The sequence below is a fragment of the Erinaceus europaeus genome, unplaced genomic scaffold (assembly GCF_950295315.1).
Source record: "Erinaceus europaeus unplaced genomic scaffold, mEriEur2.1 scaffold_426, whole genome shotgun sequence".
NCBI classification, from domain to species: domain Eukaryota; kingdom Metazoa; phylum Chordata; class Mammalia; order Eulipotyphla; family Erinaceidae; genus Erinaceus; species Erinaceus europaeus.
In genome coordinates, this window is record NW_026647781.1 from 77091 (window position 1) to 95719 (window position 18629).

General features: G+C 45.3%; 1 protein-coding gene across 1 annotated transcript in view; it reads left to right on the plus strand.

Annotated features, from left to right (window-relative positions):
- The window catches only part of LOC132536469 (cilium assembly protein DZIP1L-like), a 52708-nt gene extending 35229 nt beyond the window's left edge, over positions 1 to 17479 (plus strand). The window contains exon 3 of the mRNA XM_060184383.1: positions 16832 to 17479. Within this exon, the coding sequence (XP_060040366.1) occupies positions 16832 to 17121 (290 nt within the window). The 3' untranslated portion in view covers positions 17122 to 17479. The remainder of the gene's footprint in view (positions 1 to 16831) is intronic.
- Positions 17480 to 18629: the final 1150 nt, after the last annotated feature.

Below are 18629 nucleotides of genomic sequence, written 5' to 3' on the forward strand. Positions count from 1 at the left end.
CCTACACACTTCTAAAAAATTAAATAATGAGGAACTAGAAAACATGAAAAGGACAACCACAGCCAAAGAAATTGAAACATTTATCAAGATCTTTCCCAACAATAAAGTTCTGCACCAGTTAGTTTTACAAATGAATTCTACAAAAACTTGAAGAATTCCTCTACTTTTAAAATTCTTCCAAAAGGCTGAAGACACAAGAACCCTCCCTTCCAGCTTTTATGAACCCAACATCACTCTGATGCCAAAAGCAGACAGGGATACAACAAAAAAAGAAAACTATAGACCAATGACTAATGAATATAGATGCTAAAATATTGAACAAAATTCTAGCCTACTGGATACAGAAGTAAATAAAAAAGATTGTTCATCCAGAGGTCTTAGTGGGGGTTGTATTGTTATATGGAAAACTTAGAAATGATATGTATGTACAAACTTTTGTATTTATTGTTGAATGTAAAACATGAATTCCCCAATAAAGAAATTAAAATTAAAAAAGATTGTTCATCATGACCAAGTAAGATTTATTCCAGGGATGCAAGGTTGTTTTATTATATGTAAGTCAATATGATCCACCACATCAATAAAACGGAAGATAAAAAACCACATGATTATCTCAATAGTTGCAGAGAAAGCCTTTGACAAAACCCATCCCTTTATGATCAAAACTCTACAAAAAAGGGGAGTATGTTGTCTGGGTAGATGGTGTCAGAGTTGGAAATAGGACTAGAAAGCTTGGTCAGAAAAGAGAGTAGCTCCTAAGTATGAGAAGAGTATATAAATACCATTAAGCGTAAGCCCTATCAATCTGATCTGGGGCTCACATTCAGCACAGGGTCCTGTGTAACCTCTGCATCTGTAGGTCTGAGCTCTCATTCCATGGCCATAGCTAGGAACACTCTAGGCTTCACTTACCCCAGGACCTATTCTCTTCGAGTGGTGGAGCATGTTGAATCAGCCTTCCTTCAGAAAGTGGGGGCAGTCCCCACCATTGTTTCTTCACATTGAGGGCAAGGTCCTGGAGAGGCCCATAAGAGGGTCCATTATGTTGTTCCTGATGAAGATGACTAGCAACAGTGGAGAGAGGGATCAATAGAGGTCTAGGCCCGTCATGTCCATTTAGGAACCCCAGGATTCCCCACCTAGGGACTTAAAATGATGGGGTGGCCTGATAAGTGACCAAAAGAGACATCATTAAAGTATGCCAACTTCTTGTCCTTATCCATCTTTTGTAGTCCTTAACTTTATCTGACAAGGTTAGCCCTAAGAGTGTTTGAGGGAAGTGAAATAGGAAGTAGGTGAGGAGGGTATCTAGGTCTAAGTAGAAACTATTTGATTAAATACTTTATGGTGTCCTTTCTAGGTCTTTCTACTAGCTTGCTGCACTTAATGAGCCACTGCAAGCCATTGTGCACTTTTACTTTAAGGTTGATATTTTCCCCCTAACTTATGGATACTTGTGCTCATGTGCTCTATCTCATGGGCTGACCTGTCAATGCCCATGTCCAGTGGAGAAGCAATTACAGAAGACAGACCTTCCAACTTCTGCATCCCATAATGATCCTGAATCCATGCTCCCAGAGGGATAAAGAATAAGAAAGCTTCCAATGGAGGAGATGGGATACAGAACTCTGGTGGAGGGAATTGTGTGGAATTGTATCCCTCATCCTATGGTCTTGTCGATCATTATTAAATCAATAAGAAAAATAGGAATATTGGTGTATTGCACCAAAGTAAAGGACTCAGGTGGCGGGTTTCATATCCTAGAACATGATGCCAGAGGACCTAGAGAAGATTGAATTGTTATTTGGAAAGCTGAGACATGTTATACAAATACAAACTACTGTATTTTATTTTTTTGTTACTGTATTTGTTGACTATAAACCATTAATCCTGCCAATAAAAATTGAAAAAAAAAAGGGAATAGATGGAAAGTTCCTCAAGATAGTGAATTCCATATATAAGAAACCTACAACCAACATCATACTCAATGGTGAAAAACTGGAAGCATTTCCCCTCAGATCAAGTACTAGACAGACAACAATGGGATACCACTTCACTCTTGTGAGAATGTCATACATTAGGAAAGGTAGCAGCAACAAAGTTTTTGGACAAAGGAACGCTCCTGCACTGCTGGTGGGAATGAATGTAAATTGGTCCAACCCCTGTGGAGAGCAGTCTGGAGAACACACAGAAGGCTAGAAGTGGACTTTTACTATGACCCTGCAATTTCTCTCTTGGGGATGTATTCTAAGGACCCAATCACATCTATCTAAAAAGATTTGTGTATATCTATGTTCATAGCAGTACACTTTGTGATAGCCAAAACCTTGAACCAACCCAGTTGTCCAACAACAGATGAGTGGCTGAGAATGTTGTAGTATATATACACAACGGAATATTACTCAGCTAGTAAAAATAGTGATTTCACTTTCTTCAGATTAAATGAGAAGTCAGAAAAAAGATGGAAATGGGATGGTTTCACTCATAGAAGTTGAAAAATAGTACCATGATGCCAGCCTGCCTTTCCTGGACAGATGACCTCATCAGTGTATTCTGGAACCCCACCTCTCCAGGCTTTTACTCCACTTGGGAAAGGTTGAGGCAGGCTGGGAGCTTGGATCATTCTGCCAATGCCCAGGTCCCATGGGGAAGTAATTACAGAAGCCAGACCTCCCACCATCTATGCCCCACAGAGATCTTGGTCTCTATAACTCCCAGAGGGATAAAGATTAGGGAACCTTCCAATGTAGGGGTTGAGATATGGCATGCTGGTGGTAAGAACTGTATGAATTATTATTAAATCACTCATAATAAATGATAATAAAAAAGAAGTTTAAAAGTTTAAATAAGAAAGCACAAAGCAAAACTTGAACTGGGTTTGGTGTATTCCACCAAAGTAAAGGACTCTGGGGTTGGGGGAAGGGTTTAGGTCCTAGAACATGATGGTAAAGGACTTAGAGGGGGTTGAATTGTTATGTGGAAAACTGAGAAAAGTTATACATGTACTTTATTGTTGATTATAAACCATTAATCCCCCAGTAAAAAAGCATATATATATATATATATATATATATATATATATATATAGAGAGAGAGAGAGAGAGAGAGAGAGAGAGAGAGGGAGAGAGAGATTGTTCACAGTTGCAAATATTAATAGTTTTTAAAAAAATCTTAATCCCTGTGATTAAGCACAGTGGCTGTTAAACCTTTATTATGTTGATAGTAGTTTGTGATTTATCTTCCCTGTGAGATATGTGAGCCTGAGCCAGAGGGCTTTTTAACTATAAGTAGATTTTTTTTTTAAACTTAATTATTTACTGGTGACCAAGAGATAAAACAGCCTGGAGGATAGGTAGCACAATGAATATGCAGAGACTTCCACACCTGAAGGTCCAAGGTCCCAGCCAGAGCCAAACAGTGCTGGGCGACATATAGAGTTCCTGAAGAAATCCTGGTTGCATTCTGTGGAGTCCTCAAGTAATTCTTCACAGTTCTTCCCAGTCTATTAGGAGAGCTATGCAAAAAGGCTCCTACTCCATATCCACACCTCCAGATAGTCACTGTACTCCTATGTGCCCTAGATATCAATGTAGGTTTTCTCTACTGCTGTTCCAGCCTCTGAGGGACAACAGCAATGGAAACTTGAGAACCCACTGTTGTAAGTTGGTGAGTTTTAGGTGATTTTTTTCTTCCTTTCTTCTTTTCATTTTTCTTTCTTTCTTTCTCTCTTGCTTTCTTTTCTCCTTTTTAGCAGTCTTTTTGTTGTTAATACTCAGACCTAGAAGTGGTGTGTCTCAGCTGGCAAACTCCTGGACATGCACTAGCCATTCCCGAGTATGAAATTTTAGTCCCAGGAATCTCACCCTCAGCCCCTTTCTGTCCACAAGCCATACATGTTTGTATTCACCTCTGGCTTGGTGAGTTCTTGAAGATATCCTGGTCATAAACTGTTGAAACCTCAGGTGATTATCATTGCTTTTTGTGGTTCATGGGGGAAAGAAAAATAAAGTTGCTGCTACTCCATCATCAAAATAATTTTGACCCATAATCCCAGTGGGGGAGAAATGATAGGAAGATGATCAGAGGATTCTGAACTCCAACCCCATCAGAATCTTGAGAGACAAGGAGAAAAAGGAGGGACATTTGGATGTATATGTGACTTGGAAAGGAAGAGAAGATGAGGCCTTAAAAATGGGCAAACATATAGAAATATAGACAAATAGGTGTAGAAATAATAGTTAACCCAAATTTGCAACCTTAGGAGATCTGCTGTAGTTTACAATGGAGGGAATGGGGATTCACAACTCTGGTGTTGGCAATAGTGTGGAGTTGTACCCCTGTTATCTTGTAATTTTGTAAATCAATATTAAATCATTAATAATGAAAAAAAGTCAGGAAGTCTATTTTAGGTATGTTCTATGTGGCTCATACCTTTAGTCATTTTTGCCTGAGCCCAATAGCTAACATGCAGGCAGGCTAAAAGTATTGTCTAGGAAGATGGTATCAGAGTTAAGCATAGGGCTAGAAAGTTGGATCAGGGCAGAGAGTAGTTCCCAAACATGAGGAAAGTATATAAATACTATTAACTGTTAACCCCATTGATCTGACCTTTACTTCTTACAGCGATAGGGAGAGGAGGTGGGAAAGACACAAAAGCCTCTCCACCAACCTTAGTGCCTCAGTGCTTCTCTGTTGTCTCCATGGGGCACCAGTATGGTCATCCCACAGGCACAAACACAGAAGGGCCTTGTCTATCCAGGCCCTGATAGACACTCTTTTCTTTTTCTTTTTCTTTTTTTTTCTGCCTCCAGTGTTATCACTGGGGCTTGGTGCCTGCACCATGAACCCACTGCTCTTGGAAGCCATATTTGTTGCCCTTGCTGTTGTTGTTATTATTGTTATTGGATAGGACAGAGAGAAATTGAGAGAGGAGGGGAAGACAGAGTGAGGGAGAGAAAGATAGACACCTGCAGACCTGCTTCACCGCTTATTAAGTGACCCCCCCCTACAGGTAGGGGAGCCAGCCAGGGGCTGGAACTGAGATTCCTATGCTGGTCCTTGCGCTTGGCACCATGTGTGCTTACCCCGTTGCTCTACCGCCCAACCCTGACACTTTTTTTATGTCACAGCATTTTATTTTTGTAGTGTTTTTTCAAAAATCTTATTAGTGGCTTTGTACTGATTTACAGGATTATAAGATAATATAGGTAGACTTCTACACGACTCTCACCATCAAGGACATGTGTTCCCACCCACCCAACAGTAATCACCATAGTTTCCTAAGTAATAGACATGGGTTGATCTGGACCTCCAAGAGATCTTCCAAAGAAGTGATGTCAGAATTGCTCTCATCTGAAAGCTGAGAGCTGAAAGACCATAGACATATATATGATCTTCTTTTTTCAAGTCCATGCATTTCAATTATCTATATTCCACATATAAGTGAAATAATCCCAGAATTGTCTTTCACTCATAGTCTCATCTGTTTTGCTCAGTTCTGGCACTGGGCATGCTGGGATGTCAGCTGGACCCTCACACCTACAAGTCTTTGCTCTCATGTGTTGGGTGTTTCCCTGACTCTCAGGTGTATTTTTCTCTGCTTTCTTTCCTGCAGCTTTCAGATGAAAGCGGTTCTGACATTTCTTTGGAAGACCTCCTGGAGGACCAGCTCAAGGGCAAGAAGCCCTGAATTTACTCAGAGTTCCCAGGGAAGTTTGGGGCTGAGCTCTGAAGCCCCACACACCCTGGTCCTGGCTGTTCTTCAGCCCCCAGAGACTGGTGACTTTGGCACAAGGCAGGGGTGACTCAGGGCCCAGAGCACAGCAGGGTCACTGGGTCAGTGTACACCCCTTCCTACACTGAACAGACTTGTCTGTGTGCACTGGAATGTGTCATGGATGCCATATATAGATGTGTAGATCAATCTCCTCCAGTCTCTGCACTGTTGAGCTGAACATGTTACAAGGTTGGTGAAAAAGCTATGGGACAGCACGCTGCTTTGCCATGTGCGTGACCCAGGTCTGAGCTCAGCTCCCCTGCATTGGAGGAAGCTACAGGGCTGGAATCTCTCTCTCTCTATGATTCAGTACCTCTCTTGGACAAAAAGAAACAAAAACAAATATAAACAGTTCTCAAAAGGAGGCACTCTTGATCCTCTTAGGTTTCTGCCAACCCCCACCCCCTTCCAAAATGTCATCTCATGGCATCTACACATATTCGCACCTTTGTTTCTAAAATCTACTTCACTTTCAGACAAGATTGGGTGTGTTCAGGGTGGTATGGCTGTAGACTCTACTTCATTTTCAAAATAACCATTATGACACCAACACACACACACACACATACACACACACACACACACACACACACCCCAAAAGCTGGAGCAATAGCTCACTTGGATAGTGGGCTGCTTTGCCATGTGCATGACCCAGGTTTGAGCCTGGCCTCTACCACATTGGAGGAAACTCTATGCTGTGATCTCTTTCACTCTTTCCCTGCCTTTCTGTTCCTGAATAAAAAAAAAATAAGAAAATTTTGCTTTAAACTATTTTCATGAATTTATTTATTTTGTATATGGACAGAGAGAAATGAAGAAGCAATGGGAGATAGAATGGAGAGAGAAGGAAAGATACCTGCAACACTACTACGCCACTCATGATGCTTCCCGGCTCTAGGTGGGGACTGGGAGCTTGAAGTCAGGGCTTTCTTTGTACATGGTAATGTGTGAACTCAATTGGTTGTACCACAGCCTAGTCCTGAAAAAAAATTCTAAACAAATCTAGTATATCATCAGTCTTCATTGTCCTCTGTTTTGCTAAACAGCTTTAAGTCTCACCTATAGCTTCCTCGTCCACTGACTCCCTTTCCTCCTTTTCTCTCTCCCCACCTTCCTCCTCTTCACTTCCACAAGGGTAGCTGTGAGCCACCCTCTCTGAGAGGAAATCCCTTTCTTCTTCCCCAGTCCTGGTCAGGGACCCTTTTCTCCTGAGCTTCCTGCCACGCTCTGCAGGGGAGAGAGGTTTCCAGGCCTTTGAGTCAAAGATGCTCCTCCACACCTCATCCCCAAGCTATGGCCCATCACAAATGCAGTGACCTCTGTCAAAGGGGCAGAGTTAGCTCTCCCAGTGGGCCACTTACAGAGCCAGTGGGCTCAGGTCTCGCTATGCTCAGCTTGGGGCTGGCGGCCACTGCTGTGTTCTGGGAGTGCAGTGAAAGTGGGGGCGGGGTAGACATGTGGGGGCCTGGAGCACCTGCTCCTCATGTCTGTCCACCAGGCCCTGCAGGGTGCAGAACACTCGGAGTTGCTGCGTGTCCTCCTGTGAGAGTTCACTGCAGCTCAGGGCCCCCATGTGTAGAGAGAGTGTCCTCCTGCAGGGCTGTTAGGAGGAAGTGCACTTGACAAGCACCCACGTCCACCTCGTTGGGAATTCCACAAAGAGTCCAGCTTCAGAGCCCTGAGAACTAGTACAGCAGATGAAGTGTTGGGCTCTCAGGCATAAGGTCCAGAGTTTGATTCCTGGCAGTGCATTTACCAGGGACACTCAAGGTGCTTTCTCTCCTCTCATCTCTCTCATCTCTCTCATAAATAAATAAATGATAAATTAATGAATATATAACTCTATACATGTTTTTTGAAAAGAGACACAAAAGACTCCCTCTTCATCTGACCAGGGCCTCCCATGCAACCCTCACTGTACCCCAGCTCCAATAAGGCCAAGGGTTACTGGGAGCCATCTAAGTGCCAAACTCTGCTCTGGGTCTTTGGATACCAAGAGTTTATACCTCTTTGCTCTGTGTAAGCCAGGTTTGAGCCCAGCTGCTACTGCATTGGAGGAAGCTTTGGTGCTGTGGTCTCTTTTACACTCTTCCTCTGCTTCTCTGCCTAAGCAAACAAAGAAACAAACAATTTTCCAGAGGGCTAGGTCATGCCACCCTGGGAAGCGATCACCATGGCCAATGTGTGACCCAGGAGCAGGTCATAGGAAATCAGCCCCAGCTGGCAAATCTAGGGACAGCCTATCCCCTAAACAGCTGGCACTGAATGAAAGATGGAGGGCAGTGCTCCTCAGCCCAGCACCAGAACCTGCTTCCTGACCCAGCTCAGACCCTCACAGCTGGTCCCTTCCCGACCTCTCAGGACATAGCCCCTGCTCTGCCACTGCAAGGCCTGCAGACTCCAGGAGTGACACCAGAGCACCCTCTGGTGACAGTGTATGTCTCCACACCCCAGAATCAACTTGTGAGGCCATCTCAGGTGAGTAAGGCAGGCCTGCACACTAGAGCTCAGATTCGCATTGGCTCCACATTGTCCAGATGTGGAAGTGAGGACCAGTGTGTCAGGGTCACTACTCCCTGAGAGGGTGAGCCCCAGGGTTCTGCCTGTGGAGACCCTAGAAGAGCTAAGTAGCAGCTGGGGTTCTGGGGGCAGGGTCAGTGGACAGTCAGGGGGAACAGAACCAGCCTCAGGGCTGACTGTGGTGTCAGGAATCTGAGAGCCCAGGGCAAGGAATTGGGAGTAAATAGCTGGCCCAGTTGTCAGTATTTTTATTCTGATTGTCAGGTATTCTGGACAGTGATTCTCAAAGGAAGAACTGCCAAGATGAGAATATATATGCACGTGTATTTGAAAAAGCATCATAATTTTCCATTTGGCCAAAAATACCTTTTTTTCCCTCACAGAACAATCTTCCATAAGGAAAATTTTAGAAAACCCTGATTGATAAGGACTTTTTAAATGAAGAAGTATTAATTATCAGGCCTCCTCAAAAAGGGGGTAAATATTTATGTGGCGGTATACAGGGCCACAGGTTAAGTTTTGATTTTATGGTTTGCCTACATAGTGAGGAGTGGCAGACACTGTGGTGAGGAGGGAGCTTGAGAGGGCCCTTGACAAGACGTGAGGACTGATGCTGTGAGGACCCACAAGGCACTGAATATGTGCCACCTATCATATGTTGAATTCTTTTCTTCTATTTTTTACAAATAGTGACAGAGCCAGTGAGAGACTGTAGCTGCACAGCCTTCTATGTGTAGGGGACTGGGCTTTATCCTGGGCTGTGCATGCACATGACAAAGCAGTGCACTAATCAAGTGAGCTATTTAAGTGGCCTATATGTTGATCTCCTAACTCCCCATGTGTTGACTTAGAAGATAGGGCTTTGGGGGGTGGGGGGCGATATAGGTCATGAGGGTGGAGCCCTCGGGGTGGAATTAAGACTCTGATAAACTGAGCCTAGGAACTGACAGCAGTCCAGTCTGCCACCTGGAATAGGATCTTTACCCTGACTTGAGGATGAATATGACCTCGTGATTTTGGCCTTCACAACAGAGTTTCTGTTGTTTTTCAAGCCATTTAGTCTGTGGTCCTTTGCTAGGTTGGTCCCAACTGACTAAGACAAGGCTTTGCTTGACCCTGTGGTAACTTGAATACTTGCACAAGTACTTAGGACACCAAAGTGATTCAGTTAAAATGGACTGGCTGGGGCGGGAGTGTCAGGAGATATCTTGCCAGATAGAACACAGGCCTTCTTGAGCATGATGGCTGGGTCAAGACTGGACAACACTGGATGATATTGTGGGAACTGCATGGGTGATAGAATGTCTATCTATTCCACCTCTCTTTCTCTCTCTCTCTCTTCTAAAAAGAGAATAAAAAGATTGGGCGAGGGAAGCCCTCTATAATCCCTTCTATGTAGGGAGGAATAGGTACATTCCCTAGCGGAATATTTATAATAATATTGACTAAGTACAATACTTAGTATAAAAGTCAGGATGAGATATCGAGTCTCTTTTCCCCAGGCTTCCCTGCTCTTTTGCAGTTGTTCCTGGTGGTCAGCTCTGACCTTTGCCAACATGCTGTGCCCTGATGAGCCTGTTGACCTCTGCAGCCCCCCTCTGAACCCTCTCTACCCACTGCCTTCCAGTTCTTCGCTCATTGTGGGCATGTGGACTGGGGGTGCATTAGTGCCCTGGAGGTGGACCGTGTGGTCCAGGAGGTGGATGCGGGCACCCTGCAGGAGCACATGGGAGACATTATGCTTGCAAATTTGAGGGGAATGTGTGTGCCCACTGTGCCTAGCCTGTGAACCTAGAGCTGCTCAAGGTGCTATGCCTCTTCCAGTTCAGTTTGGAGTACCTGGCCCATCGGCACACCTGCCAGAGACCTACGAGCAGGGGGCTGCAGGCGCAGCTGCAGGTCTGCCTGACCCAGCAGGAGCTGTGGCACCAGGCTGCAGAGCTGCAGGCTCCAAGGGAGAAGAGATTAACATCTTGCAGCAGAATCTTCTCTATAGGCAATCTGACACCTTCAACACAGGAAGGAGTCCCAGAGACCTCTGTGAGGGCTGTGCACCCACAACCTGCCCTGCCCCTCATCCTTGTGTGGGTCGCTGTCACTCTTAGAACAAATACAGAGCCCAGAAATACTGAAAAACACACTCCATTCACCTGTTATAAGGAAAATGAAATTGAAATCACATTTAGATGCTACTTTACACTAGTGAAAATGGTCTGCCTCAAATCCTAACACACATCTCGATTGAATTAAGCTTCAAGCTTGACTTTATAACTTAGAAGCTGACTGACCACAGAATGTTGGAGCCCCAAGTCCCACATACATAAATCATGTGGGGGCAAGTAACAGGCTCAAAGCTGAGTAAGAATGATTTTTGAAAATGTTCATGTGTTACTTGGTGCCACGACTGAGTGATGTCCCAGGCCAAGTTTTTCACTCTTTGTTTAGAAAGAATTACAGAGCTACAGGAGAAAGGATTCTCATAGCCTTGCTCCACCCTCCCCTGGGTGCTGGTGCTGTGTGCTTGTGCCCGTGGCTGGTCTCCCAGTGGTGGGCTGTGTGCCTCCTGGGTGAGCCATATCCAGTCCCTCACAAAACACAACTCTGAAAGTCCAGTTGGGCCTCTGACAATCACAGAGCAGCACTTTGAGGCTTGGATTGTGATGGCAGGAGGCTCCCTGGTTAAAGGACTTTGTGCTGGCCACAGTGGCCCAGAACTCTGAGTTGGACCAGAGTTGGTCATTTTCCTGTAGCTCTCTAATCCTTTTGCATCTTATCTCAGGTGAGCTCTGGTCTGTGGGAGGGCAGGAAGCAGGTGTTCCATCCCCTCATACCAAGCTAGTCTGCTCAGCTGCTGCCTCCTGAAGTCACAGTTCATTGTGGCATTTGTGTCTGAGGCCCCAGTGATAGGGCTGCAGTTCAGAGTTATGCATGGCGTCTTGTGCCCAACTTCATTATGTCATGTGTACTGTGCAGCAGATGTGCCACCACCAGGCCACAGTATGGAAATAGTTTTGAAGTTTATGTTTTTATTTTGGAGAAAGTTGATCTATTTGACCTTGACTCCCCCTCCCCCAAGTACTGGTAAAAACCTTCCTCTGGAAGCACATCCAACATAGACATCTATGTTTATTAGAGAAGGGCTTTATCAGCTTATGGGGGTGCTGGCTTATGGGGGTGCTGGCTTATGGGGGTGCTGAGAATGAACCTGGGACTTTGGAGCCTCAGGCATAAGAGTCTCTTTGTATAACCATTATGCTATCTACCCTACCCCTACAAATAAAGCCACATCTTAAGTAGAAGTTGCAGCCCTTTCCCTCATGGTCATGGAGGGGGTCAGGGGTTTGATTTCACAAACTGCTGGTGGAGCTGCTGAGAGAGAGAGAGAGAGAGAGAGAGAGAGAGAGAGAGAGAGCCTAGGAACTGAGATGGGTCTCATGAATCCATGTGTGCATGTGTGTGTGGGGGGGTCACAGATGCTGGAGGGTCACTCTTGGGGTCAGAAATGCCTCCAGCTGTGTTTCAGCGCTGCTCCAGACCTCAGTCCCCTTCTACCTGGGAGTGGCTGTGCTTCCATGGAGGTGTGTGGAGAGTCCTTTCTGGCCCAAGACCCAGACTCCATCTCCTCAGCCTCCAACCCCGGGGAAGGCAGGCAGGCTGTCTTCTCTGTTTCAGCAGTGGACCAGCTCTGCTTAGGCCTCCTTCCTATCACAGGCCTTGGGCTGGGGCTGCGTCCAACCATCACCTGCACGTGCCTCAGTGGAGGCTTCTCCTTGTCCATGTCCTCTCCCACCTACTGTTGACTCCCTTGGTCTTTTTGCAGCTGTTCGTGTACCTTTGATACTGATCTTTGAATATGATTCACCCTGATGAGCCTGCTGACCTCAGTAGCCCCCCTTTGGAGCCCTCCCCACCCGCTGCCTTCCAGTTAGCCTCTTGTCGTGGGCATGTGGACTGGGGGCGCATTAGCGCCCTGGATGTGGACCGTGTGGTCCAGGAGCTGGATGTGGGCACCCTGCAGGAGCACATGGGAGACATCACCCTCACCAATTTCAAGGAAAAAGTTTGTGCTCAATGCGCCCAGCCTGTGGCCCCAGAGCTGCTCAAAGTGCTGCGCCTTTCCCAACTTAGCGTGGAATACTTGGACCATCGGCACGCCTGCCAGAGGCCCATGAGCAGGGGGCTGCAGGCGCAGCTGCAGGCCAACCTGGCCCAGCAGGAGCAGGCCCAGCAGAAGCTGCAGCGCCAGGCTGCAGAGCTGCAGGCTCTGAAGGAGGAGAATCTGCAGCAAAGGGAGAAGATCAACATCCTTGAGCAGATTCTCCTCTACAGGGACTCTCAACCCTTTAACACAGTAAGGAGTCTGGGGGTGGGGGCTTTGTAAGGACCATGCACCCACAACCCACCCAGGGTCCTGTCCCTGTGTGGGCTTCTGTCACCCTTAGGATTTTAGCAGTGGGCTACTGAATGCATGTATGTGTGCAGATAGACAGAGAGGGTGTGTGGAGGAAGCTTCACCTCACTGTAGGTGTGTGTAAGGAGAGGGCCGTGTCTAATGTGTTCGTGGTGAAGGCAGGGCAGGAGAGCATATTCAGGAAGGTGAGAATGTGTGTGTTTAACGTGTGTAGGTGTCTGGGGAAGGAAGGCATCTGTGCATGGTCTGTGTGTCTGCAGTGTGTGCTGCTCACTCATGTCTGGGTGAAAGCAGGGGCACTGTGTGCAGCATGCGGAAACAGAGTTTGGAAAGAATCCATCTTTCTGTCTTCATTTGTGCTGCTTTCCCTCCCCTTTGGCACAGAGCTCGCACTGGCCGCATGTCCGTCCATGCTGGTCTACAAGTGCGTCCTGCGTCTGCGCTCAATCTGATGAGCTTTTGGCATCACCTGTGATCTGCCTGGGAGTGGAGTCTGACATGGCGGGCTCCCAGGCTGACTCAGGTGACACAGTCCTGCCCTTCCCTCTGCTTTCCCTGCAGTGCACCCTGTGTCAGAAGGCCTTTCTGAATTCAACGTACCTCTGGAAGGAAACACATCCAGAAGAGGCATCTTTACACATCAGAGAAGGGTGAGTCCAGGTGGTTGGTGGCTGTGGGCCCAGGGGGGACAGCGGGAGGATCTGGGGTGTGATCAGTGTGGGGGAGCACAGGTCACACCAACACTGCCCCAGCACCTCATCATCCTGTTGATGCTGGGTGGCCCTACCCTGCCCACCTGCTGTGAGGGCTCCCACTCAGGGCTCTGCCCATGTGTGAAGAGGAGTCATACCCGTGGGTCTGGCTTAGCTTGTCCCTTTCTGTCATGTGACCCAGCTCAGTGCTTCCTCCTGAGTCTCACTGTGCACAGGACAGACAGACTCCTTGTGAAGAGCCCTCCCTGCAGCTTTCTGCAAACCTGCTGTCCTCTTGATGCTCACTGGGGTTGACACAGGGGCCCTTGAGCAGGCTGACTAGTTCTTGGGTTTCTTTATAAAGAGATACTTTACTGACTGGGTCATTTCAGTGCTTCACCCCCAAATCAGTAGCTAGTTGTATGTTATCCCCTAGAATATCTGCATTCCTTATATCCAGGTTTGATGCTGATGATCTCATAGTGGATAAAACATACAATCAATATAAAGGAGTATGTCAAGATCATTTAATTTTTTTTAAATATTTATTTTATTTATTTATTCCCTTTGTTGCCCTTGTTGTTTTATTGTTGTAGTTATTATTGTTGTTGTTGTTGTTGGATAGGACAGAGAGAAATGGAGAGAGGAGGGGAAGACAGAGAGGAGGAGAGAAAGATAGACACCTGCAGACCTGCTTCACCGCCTGTGAAGCGACTCCCCTGCAGGTGGGGAGCCAGTGTTCGAACCGGAATCCTTATGCAGGTCCTTGTGCTTTGCGCCACCTGCGCTTAACCCACTGCGCTACAGCCCGACTCCCTTTTTTTTTCTTTTTTAGTTCCAGTATTGTTGTTGGGACTCAATGCTGACACTATGAATCCACTGTTACTGATGACCATCTTTTCTTGTCTTTTTTCTTTTTGTTTCTTTCTTTCTATTATATTCAATATGCCAGAGAAATTAAGAGAGAGCGAGAGAGAGCTAGACACCTGCAGTTCTGCTTCACCTCTTGTGAAGCGTCTTCCCTGCAGGTAGAGGGAGCAGGGTCTCAAACCTGGGTTCTTGAGAAGGTCATTCCAAATTGTACTATGTGAACTTAATACGGTGTGTCACCACCCTGCCCCATCAAAATTATTTCAACTAAGCTTATCTTTCTTCATTTAAGTTTATCTTCTAAGAACAGATGCAGTGCTTTAAAAACAGCACCATTACCAGTGCTATCTCAGTACTGCTTACTTAGTATATATATATATATATATATATATATATATATATATATATATATATATATATACATGTGTATGTATTATTCTGATTAGTGAGCAAAAAGCCAGAAAAGATAAAGTACATGCATGAATAATTTGTTTAATTCTAATTAGAATTTTGACATAACAGCTTACTAGCCTTCAGTATGTTGCAGTAAGAGAAGTTAGTCACAAAAGGACACATCTTATATGATTCCATTTCTATGAGATGCTTATATTTGTCAGTTTCATAGAAAGAGAAAGCATAATGGAGATTGGCAGTGTTGGGAAAGAGGAGTGGGGTGTTCTTGATCACTGCATATAGAGTTTCTGTATTACAGGCTCAAAGTTTTCAGGAGATAGGTGGAGGTGGTGGCTGGACATGGTTGTGAACGTATTTAGTGCCACTAAACTGAGTGCTTAAAATGGTTAAGATGATACAGTTTTTGCTGTGCTATGTGCTATGATATTTTATCATAGCAAAAAATATTAGGGAAGTTGCCATTGAGATATTTACATATAGAAAGGTTAAGGAAAAAGAATAGGAAGTGTCAAAAATCAAAATGTTGGCATGTGCACTTTAGCTACTTTTCTCCATACTTAGATGTTCATTTCCTACTCAGTTCTAGTTACTGTATATTTTTAAAAGTTTCATAAGGTCATCGTGTTTGAAAGTGTGATTTTTAGTGATGGATGGTATTCTATTTTATGGCAATTATAATTGATTACATAGTTTAATTATTTGTTTATTTTTATTGCCAATAGGATCATAGCTGCATCTAAATTTCCTAGAAGCTTTTTTTTTATAGGACAGATAGAGATCAAGAGGAAATTGAACAGATAGGGAGAGAGACAGAGTGACACCTGCAGCACCACTTCACGTCTCATGAATCCTGTCCCCCTGCTGGTGAGAACAGGGTGCTTGAACCCATGTCCTTGCACATGGTAAGTGTGTGCTCACCACTTTTTATCCCCATGTTTAATTCTTTCTTTTAAAAACTTTCTTTCTTTCTTTCTTTCTTCTTTTTTTTAATAACCAGAGCACTTCTCAGCTTTGGCTTATGGTAGTGCGGGGGATTGAATCTGGGACTTTGGAGCTTTAAGCATGAGAGTCTCTTTGCATAATCATTATGGTATCTACCCCTGTTAATTCTTTCTTATTTATTTTTGTTTTATTTTATTTTAATGAGAAAGTGTAGATACAGAGAGAGAAAGAAAGAGATCAGTTTTGGCTTATGGTGGTGCTGGGGGTTGAACCTGGGGCCTCAGAGGCTCAGGCTGGAAAGACTTTTGCATAACCATTATACTTTTCCTGAGCCCTAATTATTTCTTAGTTTATATGGTCACCAAAAATTTTCCCTTCCAAATCACTTGATGGTCAGTATTCATGAATGTGTATCGTTGTGCATCCTTACTACTAAATAATGTCAGAGCCATGAGGAGAGAGAAATATTTTCATCAGGAGCATATGCAATGTCTTTACAGATGCCCTGGGTGTCCTATTCCACACTCATCTAAAGGGCCTCTACCTCTGTTCCTGAAATCACCTTTTTACACAGAGTGCTGTCAAACTCAGTTTCTGTTTGTTTTTCAACAAGAGCACTTCTCAGCTCTGACATATCACAGGAGCTGGGCTTGAACCTAGGACCTCTGGTGCCTCGGGCATGACATATTTTTGAAGAAACATTAGGTTATCTCCCAAGACCTTCAATTCTTTTTAATTTATCATTTTCTTCATTCAGTTCTTTCTATGCCTCCAACTTCCTCTTGAATTGTGTCTGGGTGCAAATGTGTGTTCTCTATATTAATAATCACAGGTACAAGCGCCTTGGCCCCTGTTGTGTTTCACTCTCATTGTGAATTCACACTTCCGTGATTCAGTACTGTGCAAAGACTCACATGAAATGGCATCCATGGTGCCCATTGATGGATCTACCATGGAGGCATTGATGGAAGCATTTTGCATCAAGTCCTTCTGACTAAACCCTCTGAGTTAGTGCTGTCACTCTCTCTACTCTCCAGTCTGTGGAAGCTCTGAGTGTCGGAGATGCTCTGCCATCTGCCCTAGGTCAATGTCCAATGCCAGAGACAGAGCTGGTGTGAGTCTGTGGTGTCACTGATCACCTGTGTGAGGACCCCATTTCATGGACTGGAACTGACCTGAGCCCTCCCCTTTGCATGCTCCCTGCAGAGAATCAACTAAGAAATGAAATCAAGGACCTGAAGCAGAGTCTGAAGAAGGCTCAGGAGGAGCTGGAGGCCCAGAAGAAGGAGGCTCAGCGGTGGCAGCAGCAGCAGCGCCAGTGCCAGGTGGGCCTGGAAGGGAAGCTTTGGGTACTGTCACCCTGCACAGCCAGGGCCATGTGGTGCAAGTGTGTCCCCAGGACCTGCATCCTGCCTGTCTTCCCACAGTGGGGACTCAGAGCCAGGAGTGGGCATGTGATTTCATCAGTAGGAAAGGGAGATGCCATGAAATGTTAGTCCTGAATGGCCACAGATTAGAGAGGCGGTGGATGTTCCCCACATCACCCAGCACTCTCGCAGGGAACAAGACTGCTCTAGTTTACAGAGCACTACTAGTGTTTGGAGGAGAAGCAATGGCTCCTCTCCTGTAAGCTCCAGAAGCAGTCCAGAGGGCACACTCAGTCAGTGTCAACAGAATGAAAAGAAAGAACGTACCCTGCTCATTCCTTCATTGCTTCCCCATCACACCTTCCTCAGTGTGCATTTACTGAGCACCAGCTCTGCCAGAACTGGAAGGCTTTGGACTGTGCCAAGTCAGGCATTCCTGGGGACACCCAGGAATGTGTGTGTGTGTGTGTGTGTGTGTGTGTGTGTGTGTATGTGTGTGTGTGTGTACAGTGAGTCTTTTGTTGGGAGGATAAAGTTGTGTCGTTTTCGACGGGTTAGGTTGTTTTCTCCGGGCTGGCTTCACGGGCAGGTAACAGACGACCAGGGACTCATAGTTGAGCTGTAGGCAGTATCTCTTTATTCATGCAGGACGCAGCACAATCTAAGACGAGCTAAGCTAAACTCAAGGTAAAATACTCTAAAACTCACAATGCTGTCTTTATATATACTTCCCAAGTAGGGTGGAAACAGGACGTGACATAGAGAGGGTGGAGAGAAAAGTGACTGGTGAAAATCAGAGTGTGACAAAGAGGGGGCAGATTAGGCGAGAATCCTATCACTGAAAGGGTCTCATGCATACCAACAAAGTTGGGTTACTTTAATCTTCAGATAATTTACTTCATTTCCACTTAAACATTATTATGAGCTGAGGAATTCTATTGCCATTTTGATATTTTCAGTTGGTTTTGAGGCTGTTTCCTTCCTTTCTTTGTGATTTAATGAGTTTCCTTTGGTTGTGATGTGTTTTGCTTACTTTGCCTTTTCTTTTGCCTTTTGGTACAGGTCTTCTCTACAGGGTTACTATAGGGGGTTACTAAAGCTTTCTGGTTATACCAGACAGTATTTTAATGGAGGGGGTTGATGACTTATTGTACACTTGTTGACACATGGATATAACTTCTGATCTCACCATGATAGGTGTTTGCACAGCAGTCTCTCCCCAGCCTAAGCCCTTCTCCTTCTTGCATCAGGATCCCAAGTCCTTTTCCCCACCCTGGCCCCCCCTTTCCTCCCAGAGTCATCTGCTTTGCTGCAATACACCACAGCCAGTTCAAGTTTTACTTGGGGACAACAGTCCATTTTCATCTATAGCAGCCTCACTCCAACTGCAGACAAACACTTTGAAAACTTTTTTTATTATCTTTATTTATTGGATAGAGACAGCCAGAAAAAGAGAGGGAAGGGGGTTATAGGGGCAGAAACAGAGAGACACCTGCAACACTGCTTCACCACTCACAAAGGAATCATGTATGTGGGGACCAGAGGCTAGGACCTGGTCCTTGAGCATTATAACATGTGCAATCAACCAGGTGAGCCACCACCTGGCCCCTGGACAAATACTTTATTGAGTTTTCCCT